A 27,342-nucleotide genomic window follows, 5' to 3' on the forward strand; every position below is an offset into this window, starting at 1 on the left:
CTGTTCAATTTTTATTTGCACTTTTCTTATATCAAAATAAAGCAAATTTTGGAGAAGTAGGTTTGCGGAAGAAGGCTGTAATTCAGGATCTCTTCCAATTTCAGTCTCTAGCTTGCGTTCCTCATTGCTCATCCCAGCATGCTAAGCCCTCATGAGCTGGCAGCTATTGTGGTCCATGCATCCCAGTCACTCTTGAACTGATCTGAAAATTCCTGCCAGTTGCAGGAACTGACTGGCAGATTGGCCTGTTATTAGGTCTTGAGCTGTGTTATAAGCAGTTGCCAGGTTTGTCTGTTTCTGCAGTGAGTTTTGGCTCTGTCCCCATCTCGGAAAAGTTTTTAATGTTCTTTTTCAAAAGTTGGCATTGCTGATACCAGAACACAGTACTTCTTGTAGCACTTGATTTGATTTCTGTACTTTAGGTTGTTTTCTTTCCTCTCAAATGACTGTACTCACCTACTGATAAAATTCCTTTTCCACAGTCTTTGATTAATAAGTAACATGGACTGTACTTGCTTGGGAGAAGATTCAGAGAAAAGTGTTGCATTTTAATATGAAGTAAAATTAATATATTTGCACAAAATTATGAGGAAAGAATACACTTCCAAGAAATCATGTTACTGAAACCTGCTCTTCTGCTTCAATTAGTTTGATCTGCAGACTTGCTAATTCTAATTTCATGTAGGCTTAAGGTGACCTGTTTCTCAATGTGGAGATACCCGTCCTGCATACGACACCATTTGAATGCAAAGATCCACCCCTGGTGATGATTCAGTACTGTACTGTTACAGGTTTTCTCATCAGTGGCAAAAAATACATGACATTATTTAGTTGGCTTTATAGAGAAACCATGTGTGAAGTAGAAGGTATAGAAATTACAGAGATGCTGCAAAGAAAAAATGAATTAATTAAAACTAACAAAAAAAGTAGGTCGATTTTGGCCTAACTTTGTTCAAGTTTTTCCTTTTTAATATGAAGAGCAGATAAAATAGGCAGATGGGAGTACAGAAAAGGGAAATAAGCCAAAGTGATTAGCCTGGTGACCTTCCCTTATTTCTGGTGGATTTTGTATGTATGTGCACTGTGCCATTGTTTCTGCTGAATAAAATTAACATATTCAATTCATATCCTAAAAGAGGCCCAAATTCAGTAATTTTCTCAGTACTGCAGTTCCAATTTAAGGTGCAAGTTTTAACTTTGAAAATTGTTATTGTTATTTGTTATTTTTCTATATTTTGCATAATTATGTGTTCAAATCAAAGATACCTAAAAAGAGAGAATAGTAGTTTTATAAAATAGCATTAGGACTAATTAAGAAAAGAAAATAGCTCAGAACAATGGCATTCTCCTGGGGTTTTGTTCATATGCCATTTTTAAACAGTTGAACGTTGAGTCACTCAGTAACAGATTAGCTTATTCATCAGCTTTCTAAGAGCTAAATTTCAATGGATTTCTTCCCTTTCTTATATTCTTTCACATGATTATATAAAGGAAGGTTTTCACTACATTGGTAAGGGTTTCTCAAGAACTTTCCAGCTAATGCTTAGTTAAACAGATTGCGTAGAAATTTATACTGTAATTAGTTTGATGAGCAGATTGTGTTATTCAGACCATATTATCTAGAGTTTTCTACTAAGGAAATTAAAAACTAAGGCAAAGAAAATTAAGGTACTTCACTTGTGGCTGTTATTTATTATTTTATAGCATAATTGTAATTAATGATAACTTTTTAAGCACCTTGTAGTGCTCTGTTTAACTCTTCTTTGAATGTTTTCTGGGCATTTTGGGAGGCTTGTTATTTGGATGAGATCCACAGTGTCTTTTTTCAGGGTGGCCAGAAACACAAATTTCAAAGGGCATCACTGTAGCCTGGTGCATAGGCTTACATGGAATATGCTGCTAACAATATGGGATGTAACCTCCACCCAGAGGACTTGGCTCCTGTGTAGAAATAGGTTTATTCAAGTAATTTCATTTAAAAAATGCAGTGGCTTGAAAAATAATGAATATGGATATTTCTGACATCCAAAAAGGTGTCTGAGTTCTTTTGTCTCTTTGCTAAACATGAGCACTCAAAACCTCCTGTAGAAATGTACGTCATATATAATTTGCTGTTGCATGAAAAAATCTGTTTTCTGTTCCTATTTTTTAAATTTGTGACTTTGCATGTTGGTGTTCTGGGGTTACAAATCAAGGTAGAGGTCTTTATATACCTTTTAAATGTATGCACTTGTGAACATCTTCCATGCTATAATTTCCTCCTAGGAGCAACTGGTTTTTTATGCTCTCTCCATAGTTTTTAACAACTCTGAGTGGTTCCTCTGTGAATCCTCTAAAAGTCTGTGATTCTTTTGGGAGATGATCAATGGTTCTTCCATTATGTCTTTCATGACACTGCATACTAATTCACAGAAAGACATTGCTTTGTTATTGTTATTGTCCTTTCTTCTCTGTATGTATCCGAACATCTCATGAGCTTTCTTTGGGTTGAGCAAGCCAGAGGATGGAGTGTCACTGAGCTGTGATGGTGATAGACTGCTCCATTTATAGAGGAAATAAATAGACTCTCTTCTTGCTGCAGCTATCCCAGCTGCTAATGTTTCCATATTGTCCTATATTTAACCACCTGCCCAGTTACTACATCCCCAGGTCTCATTTTCAAGTTGCTCATTTCAGATGTTGTAACCTGTTTTGCCTGCAGTGATTTTAATGGCAAGTCACTGCTGCCTTTTCAGTGGAAGAGGTGATGGAGGTACCTGCAGGAAATGTTCTAACAGCAAATCCTGGGGAGATGAAGAGGAGCAGTAGGGGTAAATATGAGGAAGACAGGGCCTTGAGGATAGTATCTGAGTAGCAGGGACCAGGACCTGCAGGATGAATGCCATCCTGAATGCCATCAAAGAGCAGAGAACTTGTGTCAGCATACCAAGGCCATTTACCAGCCTTTATCACATTATTTTGCATTACAAGGCATCCCCTCTTATTTATGAACATCTTTTCTGCTAGTTCCTCTGTAGTCAGTTCACTTGCTGAGCATTCAATAAATATGTTTGTAAGGGCTAGCTCTGCTAAGTGAATCCAATCCTAAGCTTCAGATTGTTGGAAATATAAGGGGTTTGAAAAACTCCTTGGGGGAAGCTTTGATATCAAGTTCATGTTTTTCACTGAGATGTATTTACACTGAAGAAAGCAACTTGACATGAGTGATTTTGTCTAATAGCATCTAGTAACATCTACATCTAGCATCTTGACAAAGTGTTTTCACGCCTCTCATGATGCTGCTACATTTATTAGGTACCTTCTCTAAACCTTAGTACTGAGTCAGAGAGGTCAGGAGGTACCACTGCAGATCTTCGTGGGACTATTCAGTGTGGCAAGACAAATGCTGCACAGAACTGCAGTTCTGTGGAAAACGCTGTTTCTACAAAATGCGTGTCATGTTTTGGACTTTTTACATGTAAGGAGAGATGGTCATCCTCTTTAAAGCCAAAACCAGGCACATTTAGAGAATGCTTTATTCATGAGATTTTTCTGTGAGATGACCAATATCCCAGACAGAATAACTGCCTCAGCTGTAAATGTTTGCATTGTAGACACCTGTTACTAGATGAAGTCAATCCCACATGTGCAATGTACTGTTAGATGAACTCAAAGTTTTGTTACATGTGCCAAAACTTAACAACCTGATGACTTGTAAATGTAAAAAAAACTTATTTTCAGTTAAATGTAGAAATTGATCATGGATTTTCAATATAGGTTTGGGGTTTTTTCATATCTTACATTAATTTGATTCTTCATTATTTGTGGATAGCAAAGAATAATAATGAATAATATAAAAATGTTGCAATGGAAATTCTGATTTTCTCTTGACTCCTCATTTTCATTTATTCTGTTCTGTTCTTGAACTGAGTCTCTTCTATGCAACTGCCTTAGGCACTACTGAGGACAGTCATGTTCTGTAAAAGGCATCTTCCTGGGAATAAAAGAGTTTAGGTTACAAGGACATACCCCTTTTTCAATAAAGACTTTCAAGTGGCCTGCACTTTATGTTTCCAGCCCCCTTTGTGGTTGTTTAATTAGCCACTGTAAAATAATATTATTTGCTATACTTCATATCTCTTCTCCAAAACAAAAAAGGCAAAGTTATATTAGCTGCAATTATGAGGTTTATGGTTTTGGTTTTTTAACCAAAATGAAACATAATTAATAAAATTAAGCAGTATATAGCCTTAACAACCTGCTTTGCTAATTCCAACTGATAATGTCTTCCAAAGTATTACTGCATCGCTATTGTGTTTGTTCAGTATTTTGAACTTCTCCAGCAAAGCTGATTTATTCTAAAATGCCAAACCAGTAAGATTTACTAATTGTTTCCCCTGCAAAACTTAAGGTAGCTGTGCTTTTTTAACAACCATGCCAGCATCTCCAAAAAAATTCAGAAGACTCTCAGGGGTGACATATTTAGCTGCATAAAGTCAGCTATTAGATAAAGACAGTGACAAGGATAGTGCAGTTAAATACCTACTCTCTAATTACATTCTCTGGGAAAATTAGAAGTATATGAAAACACAAAAGTTATTACAGTAATTTACAAATTTAATGCTCTTGGTTACTAATATTAAATAAACTTTCCGACAAAGCAAGATCCTTAGACTTGACCTTTCTCTTTGGCTCCTAGAAAAACTTGAAGGCAAACAGCAGAGAGGTCTTCTCAGGAAAATAATTTCACTCTTTTTAAGTATATTTTTGCCTTCAAAGTGTATAAATTAGAGTCATAAACCATGTATAAATCTTTCAAAATATCACATGCATGTTACATAAATAGCTCATATTCATTATTCTACTAACAGTAACTATATGATGCTATTATTAAACTATATTATTAAACTATTACACTTTTGTTTCACTCTTATGCCAAAGAACTAAAATCTGTAATGTAGCATGGAAACAAAACCAACCTTTCAGGTAGGTGTCTGAGAAGTGTAATTGATTTCTGTTGCATTATTGTAAAAAATACAGAAAAATCAGCAGAAATCACTAGTGGCACTGTTTAACATATCCTGACTTGTAGAGTCTTTCTGTATTGACCTTTTCCTTTATGTTTCCTAGTTTTCCCTTGTAACACCAGAAGAACAAGGTCTGTAATTGTAATTAGATCAATCTGACAATGAGTCACTCTCTGGCAGCTAAAGAGGAATAGGGAGAAAAATAATCTAATCTTAAACATGAGTGGTATTTGCTGGAGGGAAGGGAGGAAGGGAGGGTGTATATAATTTTTTTTTAAAGGGGAATGTAAAACTTGCCAGGAATTCCTTAATTTTTTCTTAATTTTTTTTTGTAATCTTGTGCTTCATGATCTAGAGTAGCTGCTGAGTATATTGAAAAATAAGAGCAGTGTTGAAATCAGCTGTAAATATATATTTCCTTGTGTATGCAAAATGGCATGTTTCAGTTTTTAATTCCATTGTTAGGGGCAGAACTAGTGGCAGAAAGATGGCCATGTCTATTTTTGTATCCATTATCCACTGGCACCAGTTCAGAAATTGTAAACATCTCTAGTAGGCACCTGAGCATCCTGATCATAGAATAGTTTCTATTGGAAGGGACCTTAAAGGTCATGTATTTCCAATCCCTCTGCCATGAGCAGAGGTGCCACTAGAATCTAGAATAAAAGTCTAAGCTAGGCTGTGAGGTCTTCCATCCAAGGATGATCCTTTCATCCTATACATATGCATGGGGTTTGACCTGTGTTCCCTTATTTCTGGTTGAATCCTGAATGTGAGACACTTTGTGATGTAAGCAATAAAATAACATAATGCTACATAAATGGTAAGTTGCTGCATTCTCTGTGTTGCTGTCTTGAATTTGTACTTTAATCTCATATGGATAAAGCTCTCAATATGTGCTCCAAAACACTGTGACCATTAAAAAGCTGACAGGTAGTGTACTGAAAATTTACAACACAGGATCAAAAACTCTAGAACTTCTGGAGATAAGAGAGGTGGGTACATTCTGGTACCAAATGTGGAAAAGCCCTTGTGCAGAAAGTAATTTGAGTGTCTCTTTCTGTCCTGCAGAATTCTTTAAAATAAAAATGTCATAGAAATGTCATTGTTTGATTATTTAGTAAAAAAAAATGTTCATACTAGAATACATTTTAGTTAAGAGAGAGCTTAGGCTTGCCCAAGATTAGTTATGAATTATATTAGACTTGACATAGAATGAAGGTGAATATTGCAATACATCGTAGAAGAAATGCAGCAAGAAATTAGACTGTTATCTTTAAAGGGCCTTAAGAATGTTTAGCATGAAGACTGGAGGAACTCCAGGTAGTGTTACATACACCCAATATTTGCTCCCTGTTTGGGCTTGTATAGCTATGAATTCAGACTAAAGGGGTACTAAGATTCTGAAATATAAAGAAGACAGTGAAATAATGATAGTTGCTTAATCTCACAGTCAATTAATATGTACGGCATCTTCTCCTTTCTTAAATCATCTGCCTAGAGTTATGTATTCTCATTCTTTAATCATGTAGATGATAAGTAGGTTTGACACTGTACATGGCTGTTATACTTGGTGAGCTAAAATATGCTGTCATAAACTACATTGTTGAGTCTGTTTTGATACTATCCTATTTGGCTTGGTGTAAACATTAATTTTTTAATTGATTTTTTTCTTCTTTTCATCAACTATAAAATATTAGTAGGTATTTCTAGTGATAAATGGGTTTTAAAGACAGCCTAAGATACTGGAGGACCCTGAATGTAAAGGTGCAAGTAGCCATGAAGCCCCAGCTATTGCTGCAAGGGATGAAACGTTTGAAGTTACATAATAAGCAGGTCAAAATTCTAGATATTGTATCATTAACTCTCATTAACAGCTCATAGTAAGGTTCTATGTATTTTGTGGTCTCCTTCAAGCTCTCATGATGTTGTAGGTCCTAGATTAAGTCAAGACCTAGCCTCTAGTCCTGAAGTACAGCTAATCCTGGGAGAATGCCCTCAAACTTATTTCCATCACCTGTCAAGAGGTCAGCAAATTTTGAAAATTCATTTGCATTAATTTACATGCATGAATTTACATGTTTCTCTGGCTAAAGAGCTACTTATAGTTATGTAAAGGTCTTGTCTTACTCCTAGTGCAGTAGGAACAAGTCCTCAGATACTGTCACTATGAATTGTAGCACAGGCAGCAGAATGAGTGTAATGTGACATCTCTCCTTTATTCTCATGTCATTACCCCATGAAGTACAAAATAATTGCTCCTGCTTCTGGAGGAAGGATTTGTGTAGGAGATCTGTCAGAGCAGATAATAACAGAGCAAACTGAGTCTCTCAATAACTGAGAGTTACTGTTCTTTGTACAGACAGCACTGAGGTCCCAAGGAATGGGGAACTAGTTCATCTTACAGCCATGAGACTTTGGGAGAGCCACCTTTACTTCCATCAATAATTAATAAAACAATTACTAATCAAATGTACATTTCTATGAAACAGAATTCAAGCTGTAAAGGTAGGGAGACATTTCAGCATCCAGTTTTCCAGCATCACCAAAAGTTGTATGGTATCACCAAAGTTGTTGCAGATGTGAATTCTGACTATAGTTCAGAAGCCCAGCCAGAGAGCATAGGAAGCCAAAAATCCTTTCTTGCAATAATTAGTAGGTTTTTCCCACTGAGAAGCCCTTTTCAAATGTTTTTCTAATTTTTTTCTTGGAATATTAGAATATACCAATTAGGAGAAAACTTTTTGAAACTGAATAACAATAACTGCTTTCTGATCTCAGATGTTGCATCATGAGTTGACATTATTTTTGGTTCCTGTGACTGAGTAAAATTGAACAGAAGATAGATGTGGATCAGTAGGTACACCCTTTACTGTGGGGTTTCTCAATTTTCTGGGTTGAGACAATAATTTTTGCTTTAAAAGTTTATTCTTGTTGGACCTGACTTGTAGTTCATATAAATCAGATTCACCTTGATTTAAGATCAGCTGAAGCAATGATGTTTTTTCTAAAATCAGTTCTTTTCAAAAGATGAATAGCACATTAAATCTAACTGTAAAAACAAATTTTAAGCAGTGGCCATTATCTTGAATTACACAACAGGAAACAGAAAAGGATAATATTTGTCTCAGGGATTAAGGACAAAAAGGTAAAGGTGATAGGCAAGGTGATGGAAAAATCTCCATTCATTCCATCAGCATTTAGTTGTAGTCCATGATATGTATGTGAGTAGTATAAAAATTGTTCAACAAATGTGTAATAAATATTAAGCAATGCTATGAAAAATTTATTTTTATTTAAATTGCCTGAAACTTGAATAATACCACCTTTTTAAATTCTGTACTTTTAAGTTCAGTTTATTCCATTTAGAAATCATACTGAACTATGAAGAACAGTAACACTGAAGAGATTGTGGAGTTTTCCACTAAAGGATCCTTGAATATTTCTAGGAAGGTCATGGTGCTTAGCTACCAAAAAAAAAAAAAAAGAAAATAAAAAAAGGAACAGAAAGTAATTGTTTGTCTGCATTGAAGAGAAGCATAAAACAAGGTCTTCATATAGGAGCACAAGGTATGGAGATAGTTCTGTGAATATATTTGTTTTGGCTGCCCATGACAATTTTATAACCCCTCTGTGGGAGTGCAGTTATTTTACTCCATTTCCAGAAGTAAAGTGTTTTTTGGTTTTTTTGTTTCTTTTTGTTTAAAATAGCTTTAGCCAGTACCACATATATTGAAATGAGTTTGAATCTGTCTTAGGCTATGCAGGAATGTGTATGTGTGTGTGGGAGGATGGAGGGGGGTTGGAATTTGAGCTAGTCCCCAACAAATATCTGCTCTCTCCTGTTGTCAGAGAAGGATGCATGCAGATGACTAAGTACCTCATTGTGACTTTTGCCAATGATTTTAAACATGATATGACACAGATAAGTCAAGGTCAGTGCTTCTGTACTGACATTTTGTGATGTCTGTAAGACAGTAAATTATAAAATATGGTTATGGCTGTGGAAACCCTAACATCTCTGACTTGTGTATTAGGAGTGATATAGCTGCAGAAGTTAGAGACCAATCTGCTTAAAGGTTTGCTCTGGATAGCAGTAATCCAAGGGTCACTGTAGCAGTGGAGATGTTCATGACTAGCTGCAGAACATTCATTTCTTTGTTCAGCCAGTGCTGCGCTGACTTGTTGGAGGGCACAGATTAAGCCAGCAGCCCTTTCAGTAGGTGAGCGCGCAAATTTATGCTCTTTCACAACCTCAGCAATTTTTGCAGGGAAAAGACTGGAAGGGTGGGTGAATCGGGTGCACTCACATGCATACATCTAAAAGTATGTGTGTGTCTATATATGTGTGCATATGCTTACTTGGGGAGGGGAAGAGAGGGCGTGGTTAGGGTGCATAGCAGGTAAGGCAAAAAGTAAGGCAAGCAGCTGGGAACACAGGGCTTTGAAGTTGTTTAGGTCTGTGTCTTGTTTAGGTGTTTACATGGCAGTTACCTGAATTGCACCTGGGCATTTTCTGGCAGTGAACCCCACTGCAAAGGGAAATGTATGCTTTGCTATGAAAATATTAACTTTGCAACCATAACACAAATGTATTGTCCTATGTTTATATGGGTTGAAGTGTTCATTTTGAAAATAAAAAACAGAAGTCAATAGACATCACAAGCATTGATTTTCCTATGGGCTACACCAGAATTTGCAGTGGAGCTGTAATTTCTGACATGTCTTGGGTGCGTTTGCTGTGGAGGTGGTGAGGTAGGTGGCATCCTTTTACCTGGTGCTGGCACACTGAAAACCATTCTGTTCTTTCTTAGGGTGAAGTATGAAACTTCCCAAAGGGAAAGCATGTCATTTGCATGGGAAAAGGTTTTTCTTCAAATCTGGTATAACAGCTCTGATAAGCAGAGATAAAACCACAGAGGCAGACAAAAAAAAAAAAAAAGGATCACAGATTGAAAAGGATTTACAGCAGGTTTCCAGTACTGAAATGTTCTATAAAGACTAAAATCTAAAAATTACAAGATACAAAACAATTAGAATATCTGCTTCTCTGGGATGCCAGAAGGGGCAGAGATGCTACCTAACATTTTCTGCAGGTGTTCTCACAAAGCTGTCCACAGGTCTTCTGCTATGCACAACTTCTGTATTTTCAGTAACTCTTTGGAATAAAACAACTTATTCTTCACTTACCCCTGCTTTACCTTTTACTGAAAAATGACCACTAAACAAACCTGTGTTGATTTTCCTCAAAAAGCCTAAAATGTTGACCAAGATTTTTAACTGATGGCTAATACATCATTTTACTGGGAAAAGTGCATTTTTATTTAAGACAAAATTACAATGATGAGTTTTATTGACTGTGAAGGAGAATACCTGATATCCACTTAGAGCCTAGCCGTCATGAAACATTTCTGTGGACACTCAGTAGTGAAAACAAACAAACTGCTGCTAATAGCGGTCTGAAGTTCATTCCCAGCTAAGTACTGCTCTGAGCCAAGCTAAAATAACACCACAGCTGTAGCCAGAGCTCACAGGGCTTAGTTTTCATGCTCTGCCATGGATTACTGCTAACTGCTGTTTGCTTTAGCAGTCACTCATTTCCCAGAGCAGGATAGCAGTCCCCAGCTTTCATGCCTTTCTTTGTTGTTCTGTGACCTCTTGTACCTTTCCCACTTCATTCTATCTTTAAAATAGATATAGCACTTCTTCCTACTCAAGAGGGTAAAAATGATAGCAATGTGTGACTCACTGTATTGTTCCAGGATTGTAAAAAGCAGGGGCTGCTCTGGCCTCTCACTTTTGTTCATCTCCATTTGGCAGTCATTGCTCTTCATTTTTGTCTCTCTTCCTCCCACCTCCACCCCATCACATTTCCACCTGACCCCCACGCTTATGTTGTGACAACTACATTATCTCCAGTTTTAATTCATGTCTTTGTTTATACAGCATCATGGCTGGTTATCTTAGCACAGGACTGAGCTAATTGTTATTTGCACAGTTCTGAGCATGTTGATGTTAGTCCTGTTGCAGAGTCAAGAGTTCAGAATGACTAAGTGCTTCTGGGACTTGCTAAAAGTAAAAGCATAATGAAGAGGACATTTTTTGATTTTATCAGGGTGAAATTTGCTGAGATGTGGCAGAACTGTATCCTGTAAGGAAGTGATCCTTAAGAGTGGCTGTTGGGAATTGGATGGGATGAACTGAACATTCAAGACACGGTGCAAACCAAAAGTGTGTACATATTCCACAAACTGTCTTCTTGGCAAAATTCTTGAGGTTTCCAGTACCTGCTTTGCAAGAACATAATACCCAACTGTCAGGCTAAATTTTAATTAGATTTTAAAATATTGGCTACTATTAAAGCATATCTAAAAGCACAAAAGTGGGAAGTGCTACTAAGAGTTTGTGTAAGTGAAAGAGAATGGAAATATATCACCACTTTATACCAGGTGGAACCAGACCTGTTCGGCTGCCCTGATCACCTTGAAGGGCCGAGGGGCATCTGTTTCTGCAGTGAAACATCTGTGTTCTGTCTCTCAGGTATATCCAGCTGGCCACAAAGGGCAAAATAGTGACAACAGAGAAGCTGTTCTCTCAGCTTGCTTTGGTTAGAACATGGACTTCCATGAGCACAGTATATAGAATCTCTGAAAATTTAAGAAAATTACCATGGATATATTACAGCAAAGTAACATTCTAGAGTTTTAAATATCTACATCTCCAAAATAGTATTAAAAAAAGAATAATTCTACCTGTTCAGAGCTATTTTCTAAATTAATTCCAGTGACCTCCAAAATCACAGGTATAATAAAATCCTTGAAGGTGAAGAAGGTATCTAAACTTAGGATACCTTATGAAACCTTTTTTGTGGTTTCAAGTACAAATATTTGTAGAAATAGTCTTTCCTTTCTGTGAAATGCTTTGCCAGTTTGTAAAATTTTCTTATATGGCTCAAGACCTGGCTTTGCAAATTTCTTATGTAATGTTATTCAGTGAGTTAAATATTGAAGTAAACATATTTTCAACACAAAAAGTACTTTTCTTTCATAGCTATCAAAATGAAACCTTTTAACAATTTGCTTTTTTATTTGATAATTGACATTCTCTGTTGAAAAGTCATGTCAATGGAATTTTTAAATTGAAAAAGAGTGTGGAAAAAGTCCTCAATAGTCACAAGCTCCAAATTACCACTTCTACTGATTCGCATATTATTGCTCTCATCCCTCTGTGGGATTTGTAGATCAGTTGCAAACTTCTGCAACAATTTTTTTACCCTAATGTAAATGGTGGTATCTGAGCATACCTGCATATGTGATATGGCATAGTCAGCAACAAAGAGGCTCTTGTCAACACAGAGGCTTTTTGCTCCATTAAATAACAGGAAAATTTTCATGTTCAGACTTCCACTAGTTGTATTGGGGCCAAATATAGGAGATCAGATAGTTCACTCTCCAAGACCATGGAATAGCAAACACAGTCATCCCATAAGAGAAATCATAGGAGAAGCAAAGGTAATGTAGAGTGAATGACAGCAAAAAACCCAAGATTACAGAGTATTAAACAAAGTTCTTGCATTAGAGCAACATGTGCAACAGAGGAAATGGAGCTGTAATGGAGCTCTTGTGATGAAAGCAACGAATTAAACAGAAGAAACTGGGATAAAATTAATGTTCTGCTGCTTTTGATTCCTATTTGTCAAGATGAGTGCTAGAGCTGGTGCAAGACAAATAGGCACAGCCAGCCATGCCACAGAGATGAATGGTGTCATCCAATCTGATGGCAAAACAAGCAATTGCAATGGTTTAATACAGTAAAAGATACCATAGAAGCACACCCAAGCACTCACCGCAAGTGGCTGTTCCTCATGTGTTGGAATTGAATCCTCCTCAATAAAAACTTGGTTATAACCCCCCAGGTTGTAATTGCTTGACGTTTGGAAATAATAGCAGCTGCAAGAGGTAAAATCTCCCTAGTCTGTTAATATAATAAATTCTTTTAGATAAGTATGATAAATTACACTTACTGAAATGCATGTTCCTTTACTGTTAGTCTTGTAGCTCATTTTCTTCTAATCTCACTTGGAACATTGTTGAAATGGTTTTCATTTTTATATACTTTATTATTGCCCTGCTCCACTTATTGTAAACCTTTTTTTAATGCCATTCAAAAGCTTTCACTTTAAAATAGTTTCCAGGCAGATTTCTATTTGATCAAAGCTTTCAAAACAGCAGACATAAGAAATGTCACATTATTTTCTAAACTTCTATCAATAGTACTTAGGCAAAATAGATACATATTAGTAGCAAACAGAAAAAAGCAATTGAATAACTACTTCCTTCTATGAGTTTTTGAACCAGTGCTGATCTTGCTGCAAAATTAAATAAAATAAGTATTTAGACTAAAGTAAAATGCATTTTGAAAACTGTGAGTGAGGGTAATTTTACCAACTAAAATACTAAACTAGGGACAATTGTTTTCAAATTTTCATTATGTGTCTTGTAGCAGCTGTGCACAATTATTAAATATGCTTTTATATCTCTAGGCAATATTTACAATCTTACCTTTTTAGAACACAGCTCAGAATATTAAGTTTAGGGTTTTCAAAAGACATGTCTGTGTCCTCTGAATTCTTACAGATGCTTGAAGCCCCCCTGTAGGTACTGAAAGGCTGCAGTGAAGGTTTCCCCAGAGCCTTCTCTTCTCCAACTCTCTCACCCTGTCTTCATAGAAGAGTTGTTTCAGCCCTCTGATCATCTTTGTGGCCCTCCTCTGGGTCCATTCCAACAGCACCACATTTTTTCTGTGCTGGGGTCCCCAGAGCTGGATGCGGCAATCCCAATGGGGTCTCATTAGAGTGGAGGGGCAGAATAACCTCCCTTGACCTGCTGGTCACTCTTCTTGTGAACAAGCAACAAGACTTGCTTGACTGCAGACTTAATCTTCTTTCTTTGACTCCATCATGAATAGTTTGCAGCACAGTAGCTCAGGTTCAATGGAAGAAATCAAGAATTTTGCCTTCCCCCTACTTTCTAACCTGGTGAGGAGGCCAACATGCTGTGATGCAACAGGTATGAGGCAGAATCCCATCCAACCAAGATCCGTCTCCCATGCCACAAGTGACTTCTCCAATAGCACTCATAGCACTCCAGTCATATATTAAATATGGTCTCTAATAAACACCTCTGCAGTGGTTGTATTTGAAAGGAAAATTATGAGCCCTGTTGTCAGCCTTTGAAGATACATCTTAAGCACTAAAATCCAGCAGCGATTTCAACCCTGCACCAAAGATGGGTGCCAAGTCTTTGAGAGAAATCGAATTTCTGACACAGCAGTCTCAACAGTATTTTCTGCAGAACAGCTTCAGTATTGCCATAATTCTCAGCTAACGTTCTCTAGGGAACTTGCAAGTGTCATCCAGACTGAAGATATCCTTGCAGGGGCCAGGTAACTTCAAGTTAAGGTTAACATTGCTTAGTGTCCTAATATTACTTCCCTTTTTGGGCTGTAGAATTTTATTTTGAAGCAGAAACTAGGATTTTCTTTCCTTCTGTCAACATCTTTCTGAAAGGATCTAATAAACCCGCTATGCAGATGATTGAGTTTTGCATGTGGATTGCTGTTTTCCTCCTTTAAAACTGCCTATATGTCACTCCAATTAAAGCCTAGCAGGTTATTAAATTGGTAGAATGAAGAACCAGCATGATTTTCAATCTTTATACTTTGCAGGACCTTTTTCAGTTTAGAGTTGTTTCCTTCAGTATCAGTGAACCAGTTGGAAGTCATACAGATTTATCCTTTTTCCTCTGCAAGGAGAGTCGTGTTTCAGAGTGGTGATGCTGGCTGCTCACTGCAGAATATAAGCTTACAGAATCCAAAGCCTTTTTTATTAACAGCAGATGTAAAGTAGCCCTGTCCAAATGCCAGGGTTTATTTGATAGCAGTGATATTTTTGAAACCATATCTATGTTGAATAAATCCTCTGGCTTTTTTATTAAATGTCTAGAAGAGTTATTTGCATGCTAAACAGATATACTAATTACCTTTTCTATTTTTTTTTGGAGGGTGTGATTTCCTGAGAGTGAATGATGACAGTTTGACAGGTACTCAGAAATATCAGTGGAAGATATGGGCATATTTGAAATGGGAGCATAAAGGAGCTAATAACTAATAGAGGTTGATGGGGAAGAGAGAAGCAAAAGACTTGGATGAAAAATGATATTTTTTTTCTTTAAAATGGTGTATGGTATTACAGGATTGGCTGGCATTGCAGAATCCCTGTGCTGTTGCAAATTAAAATGTTTTTGAAGTTGTTCAAGTCAACTGTTTCATAATCTGTGTAGAACAAAAAAAAAATAAAAAAGCTTTTATGTGACAATAAGCTTTCTGGGATGTTATTAAGTCATTTAATCCAGTTGTTTGATGAGTTCCATACCCTGATCACTTATAACCATGAAAGATTATGTATACATCAGAGAAACCGTTTTTTGATGTATATGTTTATTTTCCTCGTTGACTTTATAATGCTGTGGCGTTTTGCTTCTACCTTCACTTCCACTTCATCCGAGGAGTTCATTTGAATTATTTTTTTCCACACAGAATGCCTTTCAGGAAAATCAGAATCATTGAATCATTTAGGTTGTGTAAGACCTCAAAAATCTTCAGGTACAGCCATTAACCTAACACTGTCAAGTTCACCATTTAACCATGTCCCTGAGTGCCACATCTGCATCTACACATCTTTTAAATACCTCCAGGGATGGTGACTCTACCCTTCCCTGAACAAACAGCCTGTCTCAATGATTGGCAATAATTTCTGTGAAGTTTTTCTTAAAATCCAATAAAAACTGTTGAAACTTGAGGCCATGCCAGGTTCTTTATAAGTGCAACATGTCCACTTTCCTCCCAACAATAGATCCACAGTTTTTCCTGAGCTAGCTGCACCAACACTCAGAGTACAATTGCCTCATTCATGTCACTGGCTCATCCTGCTCTGATCACAGAGCACAGGGTGACACTGCCCAGGCAAGCTTTTGGAGACCTTTGCTCACATAGGTGAATGTGGGATGGCTCTGCTGAAACACAGGACTGCTGAGGGGGAGGAATGGACCCAGCATCTAAACATTTCTGGTTTCTGTGGGCTAGTTTACATGCTTCAGCAAAAAAACACATGGCTATATCAGCAGAGTGTATTTATCTTTGGCTTCTGTTTGACACTTCCACTTGCAAAAATGTTACAGCTGGAGTTGTACGCAAATGATTTCTTTATTATTCATAGCAGCAGGTGCTGTAGCAGTCTTTTGGCTAGAATTGTACTCTCTCGGTCCATGGTTTCTATATATTTGATTAGCTGGTGCCATGCTGTTCAGATGGGTTGCTAGTCCTCCAGTAAATGTATTTTGTTACACAATTAGTTATATAGTGTGTTATCATTTCCATAAATCACTTCTAGTTGGCAGCTTTCTGTTGCCACTTGGGATTGTTCCAGCAATAATTTGCATCCTGTTTTTTTTTTGGCATCCTAAAAAGATCTTGGAAGTTAACATAGCCTGAGTATGATTTTAATAGCTAGTGTCCTTCTGGCAACACTAGAACACACAAACCAGCTATCCATGAAGGACTGACATATTTATTTTTGATTCACATATCATTTATGTATTCTTCAAGAAGTGCTTATCCAAAGATTCAGTATAGCAATTTAGGCATTGACCGGGTTTATGCCAGAGTTGTGATACTAAAAATCAGGTGCCTGTCCCCAGGCAGGGTGATAAACAACACTGCAGCTTGCTGAAGAGTGGAGAGACATGATATGCCGCACTCAAAAAGGCATCCCAAAAACCTGGCATACTCATGTGGGACCTGCCTGTCCCTTGCCAGATGATACAGCCTATGCCTGAATTTCCTACTTCTCCGTGGAAATGAGATGCTTTGCCACTAATGAATCCTGATTTGGGATCAGCCACTCATTATCTTCCCATCTGAAGTGACCACTCCTCTTGATCCCTGCTGGCTAAAGACAGACCAGCTTCAGCTGCTGCTCAGGCAGACCATACAGTGGAGCAAGAGGCTCTTCTAGAATGAAATTGCCTTGCAGAAGGCAAAAAATTTGTAGCCTAGCTGTACTCTCTCTGTTTTTAAGAGAGATGCTTAATCAATTCAGTTTTGTGCTCAGAGGAGGAATTTTCCAATATCTCGGTAAAATTCTTCATTAAATAAAAGATAAATAAAACGCATGTTTTCATAGACAGATTCCTATCAAGTCTGAAAAAGCAATGTTGACTGAAGAGATAACGGAGCACTTGGTGTATCTGATGAAAAGGCTGTCCATGTAGGGACAAGCAGGTAACAGGAACAGGGAGTGTGTCACTGCAAGGCACAAGACAGCTGTCTTTTCAGCGACCTTCGTATTGGGCACTTCACACTGGTACCTGGAGGAATCTGTTCACCCTTCTGTTTAATTTAAAAAAGAAATTAGGTGCAGTTCCACCCATTATGCTAGTTTCATTTACAGCCTGCATTGCTGAGAATGTTGATGGATCTATGAAAGGATTTAATCCCTATCAACAAACTCATTTGGGCACTAAAATCTATTAAGGAGAAAAGTAATGGACCAAGAGGTGCATCCAAATGTGGTGTTAATGGCACCCCTTTCATTTAGCATGGCAATCCCAAAGCAGAAAAGTAAAAAATATGAAGAAAACAACATGGCAGGTCAGTTTGCTCATGACCCTCCGGCAGAGCAACGCTCTTTTGGTCACAGATGAACAGGAAACATGTCTCTGCCTTTCTGAGTCATGGTGTCCTGTTTCTTGCCCATCAGTACAGCTGCCTACATAACTTACAGCAGCCTGTCTGCTCCCTGAGCCCCACCAGCATTGCAAGTACATTTCAGGCGTGTTCCAGTGTGTTGTACCTCATGTATCCTTGCAGCACACACTCTGCTTGTAGAGTAGACTAGACTGCTAGACTCACTGCAAGACAGGTGAACCTGATTTGAGAATGGGTGCCGACTTGTCATTAGCAAGCAAAACTAGCTACTCTTCATGATTTTTATTGATATGATTTTTATTGATAAGCTCTGGATTTTATGCCTTGTGCACGATGGTGGCGATTAATAATTATATATAGATTGTCAACTTGAAATGTACAACTTATTTGAAGGAAAAAATGTACCAATATTAAAGAAAGATCACTTTCTTACAGATGCTGTTTCAGAAGCTGTGCAAGGAAAAAGCAGGTAAGGCTGTGTTACTTCTTCAAAGTTTCTTGGTGGCTTGTGTAACCATGCATTCATTGATAGAGGACCCAGGGAGTCTCTGCTGTTAAATGGGTGTTCAGTGCTTTTGTGACAATCACTTCCATGCTGCTGTTCATGACCTATGGGTGTAGGATTAAGGTGGTTCTTAGGAAAGCTGATAATCCATCACCTTGCAATTTGCACCTTGCAAGGTAAGTTCTGGAAGAATGGGGATAAACCCAAACATTTGTCACTGGTGTCAGAGTAGGACTCAAGGTCTTGCCATGGCACTGGTATTTGTGTGTGTGAGAGGTCAGTCGAGATGAGGAATACCTCAGAGCTTTTTCTATCTCAGTGGTCACTCAGCAGCTGAATCTGATGAAAAGGCTCATTACAGAGGCATATTTTTCAAAAGATCTAACAACCCCCTGGGACCCACATGTCCAGAGTCCAAGTGCCTGATTTCTCCCTTAGCAGGAACCCACTGTCTGGTTGAAGCATTTTTCAACATTAACAGCATTAGTGAGTTTGACCATTATGGAGGAATCATTTAGGGCCAGAGAGACACCAAGACCAGAGCAGTAAGCACAGCTAAAGACTCAGATACCCTGAAGCACACATACATTATCATGCCAGGAGCTAAGGAGAGGTTTGGATAGACAGATATGTACACACGCACACAGATCCTAGTTCAGCAAGATACTTAACACACAATTAAACCTGCATTTGACAAAACCAATTAATTGCAAGGGGCATAAAAAACTGCTTGGGTGATTTGCTTAATTGAGAGTAAATGTCCTTATTAAATTGTAATGAAGCACAATTAAGAAATACAGAGAAAAGGAACTGCTTCCCAGAATGTGGGTTACTGGGGTTTAATAGCAGCCCACAGTTTTGCAAAAAGAAATGTCCCCAAAGTCTAGATGAATCCTCCTTCCCACAAAAGTCTTTGCCAGCTAGAAATATTTCAGTCATAAACTAACTGACCTCTGGAGTCACCCATTTCTGACTGCATTTTCTGTTTTGTTAGTCAGGATGTATGCAGTGTGTGCCAATTAAAAGGAAAGCAATTGGACATTGCTGCTGTAATTACCCCTCTGTCCCTAGATGACTTAGCATCTTTTTTTTTTGTCCTGAAGGACTAGTTTAAGCCAGTTTGCTCACTCAGTGATTTCTTCTTGCATCTGTCTCTGATCTAAACTGCATCCACAGTTCATTCCAGGGGCCAACCTTAACTCGGTTAGAATCAGATGAATGCAGCTTTTTGGAGCCAATTTCACTGATTCAGTGGCTCTGCTGGCAAACATGGTGGCTTAGCAAAATGCCAGAAACCCTGGGCTAGAAAACTCAGGTCTCTGTAGGTAATTCCACCCTCATGTACTTAACTTCAGGTCAACAAAAGGCTGAGTGTAAATGCATGTATTTTCATTCAAACTCTATACACATTAACTTTTCCTGCTTTATGATTTGGATGTGGGTTTATTCCATGATGGTATTTGCCAATGAAACACATGCCTGGGCTTTTCCAAAGGTAAACAAATTTCAGAAGTGCTGAGATTGACTGAGCAATTGTTTTAATTGTATTCATTGTTGGATCAAAACCTCTCTGTGCCACTGAAGTCTTACTTCAAGGAAAACGTGTCAATGTCATATGCACTTTAAATAAAACTATTTTAGCAGCATTCCCATTTTATAACATATTGATTTTTAATTGTTTTACTTTTGTGACAATATTAATTTTGTCACTAAAAGAGATAAAGTTTCAGCACCCAGCCTAATGGTAGAGCTGTAGAATGATGGTTGAAAAGCTGATGACTGCAGGCGTGAAAGAAGAATGACAGGTCAGTTTGGTCACTGAGGTGAAACTTTAGTCATAGAAATCTAGCATATGGTAGAGCTGGTAATAAATTTATCATTAAAAATTTCTGGCAGAAAATGTCCATATTCTTCAAATAGAACATTTTACAGGAAAAAGTTAGCATCCATTAATTTCTATTTCAAATTGTTTCTGTAAAATAGGTACACGTCTCAGCATGCAATGATTTAACAGCCTTCAAAATGAGAAGTGCTAATTTTTATAACTTTGAAACTTTTGGCTTTGAAATTTGTTGTACTGAAGAATTAAAAAAAAAAAAAGAGAGAGATAAAAAGAGAAAACATTATTTAAATTACAAAAAAGGGCAAATCTATGTCTTGAACTGAGGGACAAGGGTTTCTTACAGATTTGTAGTTGCTAAACATTTCTGATATTTTCTATGCTTTCTGGATAATAAATAGTAAGGTTTTGGAATTTATTGCATGAGGAGAAAACCTATCCTGCCCAGATCAGCCACACACAGAACACAGCACTCAGTGTTCTACTCAAGTTTGTTTTCTGCATCACTATCCCCTTACATGGTTACTTCTTATTCTATCTGATTCTCTTTTGTCATTTATTCTTCTGACCCCTTTCTTGGTCAGAGCTCTTGAGCTCTCAAAGGCCAAAAGAGTCTTTCCCCAGAGTGCCAGTGGGTCACCCTGCCCTCCCCACCAAGTAGCACCTATAACCCCACCCTACCAGGAGTTGGGATTCACAGGGCAGCTCAGAGCTGCTGCAGCTCCAGGGCTGGGAACTTCTGCAGCCCTTTCCCCAAGGCTGGGCTGTCCTTAGCTGCCAGTCATCCTCCATGTAAACCATTTCTGCATGTAAGAGGGAAAAAACCTGCCCTTTGGAATCCTGTTCTCTCTCTTGTTGAAATCTATGTTACTTTTTTTTTTTTTTTTCCTCAAATAAATGCTATATTTTGGGGCTTCTATTACCTGGGTTTGTAGTGGGTGCCTTGCAATATGTTAAGCAGGATACCCAAAATGTGTCTAAGAAAAGCTACAGCTGCACAGACCACCCAGCCACACCAGGGAACCTCATTTTAAGTACCAGCATTGCTGGCAGTGTCACTGCATGCTTGACAGGCCTTGTGTCATTACTTCCAGATGTAATAACATTGGTACTTATAACACTGCATGCACTGGAATTAATGATGATCTAACCATTCAAAAAATTTAAATAATGATGAGATGTGATTCTAGAGGCAAGAATTTATTCTACTTTCTGTTTTCTTTAATCATGACAGGATGCAGCATGAGCCAGTGGCTCCCTGGGGACTGGGGCAGACATGGAAACAGAGGTTAGACAACTCCAGGATGAGGCCTGGGGACAAGGATGGGCCAGGGATGGGATGGGATGTTCCCAGACCCAGTCTGCAAGTTGGGTCACATAGCTGGGAAGGGCTGTGGCAGAGAACAGCCCTGCCACACCATCATGGGGCTGGTATGACAGCTCTGGGTTGGGCTGAAATAGAGTTCCACAAAGACTTAGATATTTATATATTTATATAATTTCATGATATTAAGTAAATACAATGTTCTTTGGACTTAGACCTAGGCTACAAATGCGGTACTGCCCACACCCTTTAAGATGTAGTTAGCAAGGTGCAAGGGACAGTTGCAAGAGAGGACAAGCAGTTGTGGAGCATCTGAGGGCAAGGAGTGGAAAAGCTGGTTTCACACAGGCAGGTTCAGCCTTGGCCTGAGCTGAGCAAGTTGTCTGTTGTCTTTCTGTAGAAGCGGTAGACAGGAAGGCAGTTCGTACGTGTACTGCTTGTATGTGATGGCATCAATAAGCAAGTGTTACCCTGTTTTGTGGCTTTACCTGGACCTCTCAAAACACCAGATTCATCCACCGAACTCTGCATTCTTTGGGAATGAATGTGGCTATCCTGGTGGTACCTGTGGTCTCAGCCATTAAACCACATTCCTAATGTCATTAATAGACTATGCCATTAATAGAACTGCCCCAGTGCCGTCACCAAATATTGCAAATAGACCACTCTGTTCAAGTCATCAATGTTCCTCTTCTCATATTGCCAGGTACATAACACCAAACCCAGTCTGCACCACCTATCTCTTCTTGCAATGTAGGAGGTCCTAATTGTCTGCTGTGGTACCCCAGAGAACACCTTGCTTAGCTGCTCCTCTTGACATCAGATTGCTGCTGGGTTTGCAGGTAGCCTGTGGCAATCACCATTAAAACCTGGCTGACTGATGCTGTGTGTCCTTACTATCCCCGAGTATATGTCTTAGTAAAAAACATTCCACTCAGATTGAGCATTCTAGCTGCCTAATGTATTTTAAAGTTATCACCACATAGCTCAAGATGACTAACACAGAGCACACTTCATCACTGGTAGGGAAAATGAGCCCTCACTTCACTGACAAAAATTTGAAGTTGGATTAAAAGCTGACACATCCTCTATTTTAGTGGTATGTATAAAACACTAAATATAGCAGTGTGCTCGTGTATTTGCTGATGCATGGTAATGTAGTCTGTAGCAGAACAGCAATGGGCTGGCAAGGAAGATGGTGCACTGCAGTAATACGATAAAATCCTCATGTGACCTTGGCCATTTCAGAAGTACTCCACAGATAATTGTGTATCCTTGACTGATGTAATGCAAAATTTAAACAGGGGCAGTAGTGGTCCCAGGGCTTTAATGAGCAGCCTGATACTGCAATATTTGCCCAGGCATAATGCAAATTGACTTCAAGGAGAGGTCTCCAAAGTGTAAGAAATAGAACTGTGCTATATAGCAGCTATATATGAACAACTGCCAACAACAAGCCTGATACTGGGAAATGGGAGAGAGCTGTAACTCTATATGGCTCTTCTTAGAATCTGAAGGTGCTTGATTCATCAAAAAATCAGACCTGAGTACAGTACTTTCAACTGATTACATATATTTATGTTTCCTTAGTCATATAAGGTTTTATCCTCATGGTTTTATTTTACCTTTGCTGCAGTCCCTGAACAGGGAAATGGATGTGGCTCACAGAACCATATCCTATTCTGGTATTTTCCTCTTGCTCATGGGGGAATGGAGGTGATCTCTTTCAGCCTTTCACTTCCTGTGGATGTCTGCCAAATGTGCTGGTGGTGGAGCTGAGGCTGTGACTGTGAAACCCCTCTACTCATCCTCTTCAGTGGGGGAGCAGGAGCTGGATTAGACATTCAGCAGTGTCTTGCAAGACCTAGGTAGTACTTGTGTCCCATGCTGTCATTACTCCAGCTATAAAAGTTTACCCAAGATGAAAACCTGACCTTAAATAACTGTGGAAAAGAAAACATCATCATCCAATGATCCCATGCACTTACTAGAAAGCAGAGCGGGGTCACTTTGACATGTTTTGAGCACAAAGTGGAGGTGCTTTACTTTGGATTGAAAAATGAACAGACTGTTTTCCTGAGGAGTGAAAGAAAACTACTGAATAAACCCAACTGTTTGGTAGCCTTGGCCTCTTAACTAGTTAGTTATGCTCTGTGTTGCTCAAATTAGAAGTAGGTAGAGTTGGTGCTTATCCTGCAGTCAGTGCATCAGAGGGTCATTTCAATTGGCTTCAGTTCTAACTTTTCTGCAGTGCCAGTTTGGCTTCCACAATTAGGCAGTGATATTGCCTCTTCCTTTCATAATAAGAAATTATAGAACAAAGCCCTTCTTTGTTCTTCTAAAAAGGCAAATCTTTGCTAGTCAACTCTTACTGATATATTGGAGCAGTTGAGGGCACACTGGGATCTTCTGTTGTCAAAAACAAGAGGAAAATGAGATATTGCTGTTTCTCAAAAAAAAACCAAAAAAACCCCACCAAATCAGGTATAGATTAGAAATTTATATGTTTACTGTTTTAGTATGTGAATTATAGACAAAAGATTGATCCATTAAGAAATACTCTGGATTTTATATAAGACATTTCTAAAACAATACAGCAGCAATGTATAAAAACACTTTATACACATACAACTACTCAATGTCATTCTAAATATCTTTCTCTGTTTCTCTGCTCCATGGTTCTTTCTGTGACTTTGATTTTTAGTCAACATTTTAAATAAGAAAGAAAAATACTGAAAATAGAGATGATAAATGTTAAAAATAATATCTAGTCCATAATTGTACAAAATATAGGTCATTTCAGAATGAAAATATCATAAACATTTTTCCTAACTCAGTTACAGCTTGGACTCCTAAGGAGAGCTGAACACTAAGCAGCTGGTAGATGAGCTTGGGTTTGTAACAACTCTCGAGATTTGACAGGAACCTTGCTGCAAAAGGTGATCTAATTCAGATTGATAAATTGCTCTAAAGTTTTGCCTCTGTTGGAATTAGGTGGTGTTGGTTTCAAGCAACTAAGTTCATGGAAACACAGAATTCTTGAGTCATTTTTTTCTGTGACTGAACAATTGCCTGACAAAGGTTGCAGACAGACATCCATATTCAGCTCCCTTGCTCCTGAGCAGCCAACTTGTTTTAAACTGGGGGTTTCCAAGAGTCATGGTAGAGGGCACATTTTGCCATTTAAAATTTATTCCAAAAGCAACACATGCCTGGAAAATTTTCACTGACTAATAGTAATAATAATTTAAAAGTATATTTGTTTTTTGTTTCAATTAGACCTTTCCCGCAGACCTCTCTGATAGCCACAGTGCAAGCTATGTCCTTGTGTTTTTATTTCCTGTGCAAGACATAACTGCAAAAGTTTGAAGGTTAGACAACCTTTAACCAATGTTAAAGTATACAAGCAGCAAAATAAACCTTTAGCGTTTTATTAAGATAACTAAGCATTACAGCTCTGAGACACACACAAACAAAGAATAATCTATATGGTAGGAACATTTTGTTTTCACAGAAGGCGTTTTTAGTGGGTAGCAGTTCCAACAATTTTAGTGTTCCCCATTAGAAAACATTTCCCTTGCAACAATTCTTTAGGTTCAGCTTTTGTTATTTAACTATTTAAGCTTTTTGTTATTTAGTATCAGTTCCTAAGGCTTAATGTTTAAGGTTTTGTGCTGCATCAGGGTGACATGTATCATCTCTCTGAACAGCTCAGCACATAAGATGGATTTTGCACTGTTTCTTTGTTTGCGAGTCAGGCAGGAAAACACAGAGAAAACCTTCTGGCTGGAACATACTGCAAAGTATTTGGGACAATAAAGCAATCAAACAAAGCAGTCAGCTTCTGAGCTTTTGCAACATAGGACCTTTTGTGGGGCTGAAGTCAGAGCAGGCCACTGTTTCCTGCTATTGAGCAACCTGCCATGGAGCAGCCTCTGCTCAGAGATGGCCGTGACTCAAGGACACAGACACAGCATCTGTGTAGCTGTGACTGGCTCTAAGCACAGGCACCTCTTTCCACTTCCATGAGCACCATGGAACTGTGGCTCATGCCAGAACCAAAGACAAGACCTCTAGGCATGAGCCTCAACAGCTTATAGTGGAGTAATGGCTGCATTAATTTGAAGATAGTAATCACTGCATAAGCCTCTCCCTAAATATAATGGGACCACTAGAGGAGGACAAAGAGCTATGTAGTGTTGATGTCAACTACTAAGAAACAGGAGGGTTGTTTTAGAAGGCTTTTCAGCTGAAAACCATCCATTCTCTGTCCTTCCTGTTCTCTGTATTAGATTCCACCCAGTCCAGCGAGTTGCTATGACAGAAATGCACATAGAGATGCTGGTATTTATTGAGTGCTCAGCACAAGGCGTAAATAAATTAATAAATTCCACCATGCTGTCAATCCACCACTGAAATGCAGCCAGAGGAGGAGACTGGGGCTGCATATGAATGCAAAAGACATACCAAAGCCGTCCCATATATAATTCCATTGCATATAATGGCATCTGTTAGTTGTGATCTTGGCTCTCTGTCTTTATGAAAGCAGAGCAATTGGAAAGTTCAAGAAAACAGATGGCCAAAAGGTTGCTTTACATGTGGGTATTATTAAGTGCATCTGAATCTGCTATCCCAGCCTTCATGAAGTGTAGGCTTTTGAGATAGAGTTTGGGAAGGTAATGGTTGTAGGTTTTCATTTGATATTAATTTATATTGGGTACGTAACTACCCTGGAGTATTTGTTGCTGAAGATGCTGTTATATAAGGCTTCTCTGACTTAACTCTGAGAAGTAAACTGATTCTAGCATAGAATCTTGTAGGTATATCTTGTAGAAAATTAGGGATTTTTCTTTGTAGAGTGGAACTCTATGCCAGTTGCAGTCACCAGCAACTTTTTGGGATTATAGTTAGTCTCTTAATGATGGTTTTTTTAGCTGTAGAGAAAACTATTTGTATCTGTAAAGAAAAAAGATAGCCTCTACTTTTCATGGATTACAGAATCAAGCAACATCTCTAAGTAGCTGAGGAAATGGGAGACTCATTATATGTATATGTGTATATATATATATATATATAACAGGAAATATTATATTTCATAAAATATATGTAGTTCAGGAAACTTTTAAAAATGCTGCTTACTTGGATTGCTAATAAGGTCATTTATTATTTTTAATTTTTTTTTAACTGAGGTAATGACAATTGGCCTCAGGCCCAGAGTGTCCTTGTGAGCACTGTACAGGCAGAACAAAGTCCTTTTCTCACAAACCTTACAGCTTTACATTATCATCAATAATTTTCATACAAAAAGGTGACTTAAAACATTTACATTTGTTTCTAATTCAGCATTCAAATAATTTCTCAGGAGCCTTTTTGCATGCATGTTGGTCCATTAACTGATTGGTGTCCAGGTTATAGTCCCCATCCTGCCAGGTGCTCTTTGCTGTGTCATTTATTCATGCTAAGCTTGGCTCCAGGAAGGGCTTACAGTAGCACTGTGGCTGTATGGAGAGCCTCCATACCTGCTCATGCACGCCCAAAAACTCACATGAGTGGTCAGGAGTGGCTCAGACAGCTGCAGCTCAAGGCTTCTTGGTACAGAATAATCAGAGAATGAGTGTCTAGTGGATGTTGGTGATTAACTTCTGTCGAAGAAAGACAGAAGGGTGTGGGGTACAAAATAGAATGGAGAGATTCCGAAAATTGTTTCTTCTGCACCTGCTTCCCAAAGTAGTGAAGAAGGAATATGGAATCAAATAATTATAACATCCTCCAACCAACTGGTCTTCTTTCCAGTCTTCTCCAGAATTAGCTGCTTTACTGTCCATGCCACAGGACTCCATCAAGAGAAGCCACAAATTTTGATTTCCAGGCTCTTTGAATAGGTAAAACAGGCATAAGGCCA

The 27,342-nt window shown here is 38.3% G+C and overlaps 1 protein-coding gene across 4 annotated transcripts in view; it reads left to right on the forward strand.

Moving 5' to 3' along the window:
- The window catches only part of STARD13 (StAR related lipid transfer domain containing 13), a 285,456-nt gene that overhangs the window by 103,541 nt on the left and 154,573 nt on the right, over positions 1 to 27,342 (forward strand). For all 4 annotated transcript variants that reach the window (XM_014249607.2, XM_014249609.2, XM_088068354.1 and 1 more), the window contains one exon: positions 18,207 to 18,240. In XM_014249607.2, coding sequence (XP_014105082.2) covers positions 18,207 to 18,240 — 34 coding nt within the window. The remainder of the gene's footprint in view (positions 1 to 18,206; positions 18,241 to 27,342) is intronic.

This window comes from Pseudopodoces humilis, chromosome 2, assembly GCF_049639895.1.
Source record: "Pseudopodoces humilis isolate 2021_Gansu_Grassland_sample_001 chromosome 2, ASM4963989v1, whole genome shotgun sequence".
NCBI lineage: Eukaryota > Metazoa > Chordata > Aves > Passeriformes > Paridae > Pseudopodoces > Pseudopodoces humilis.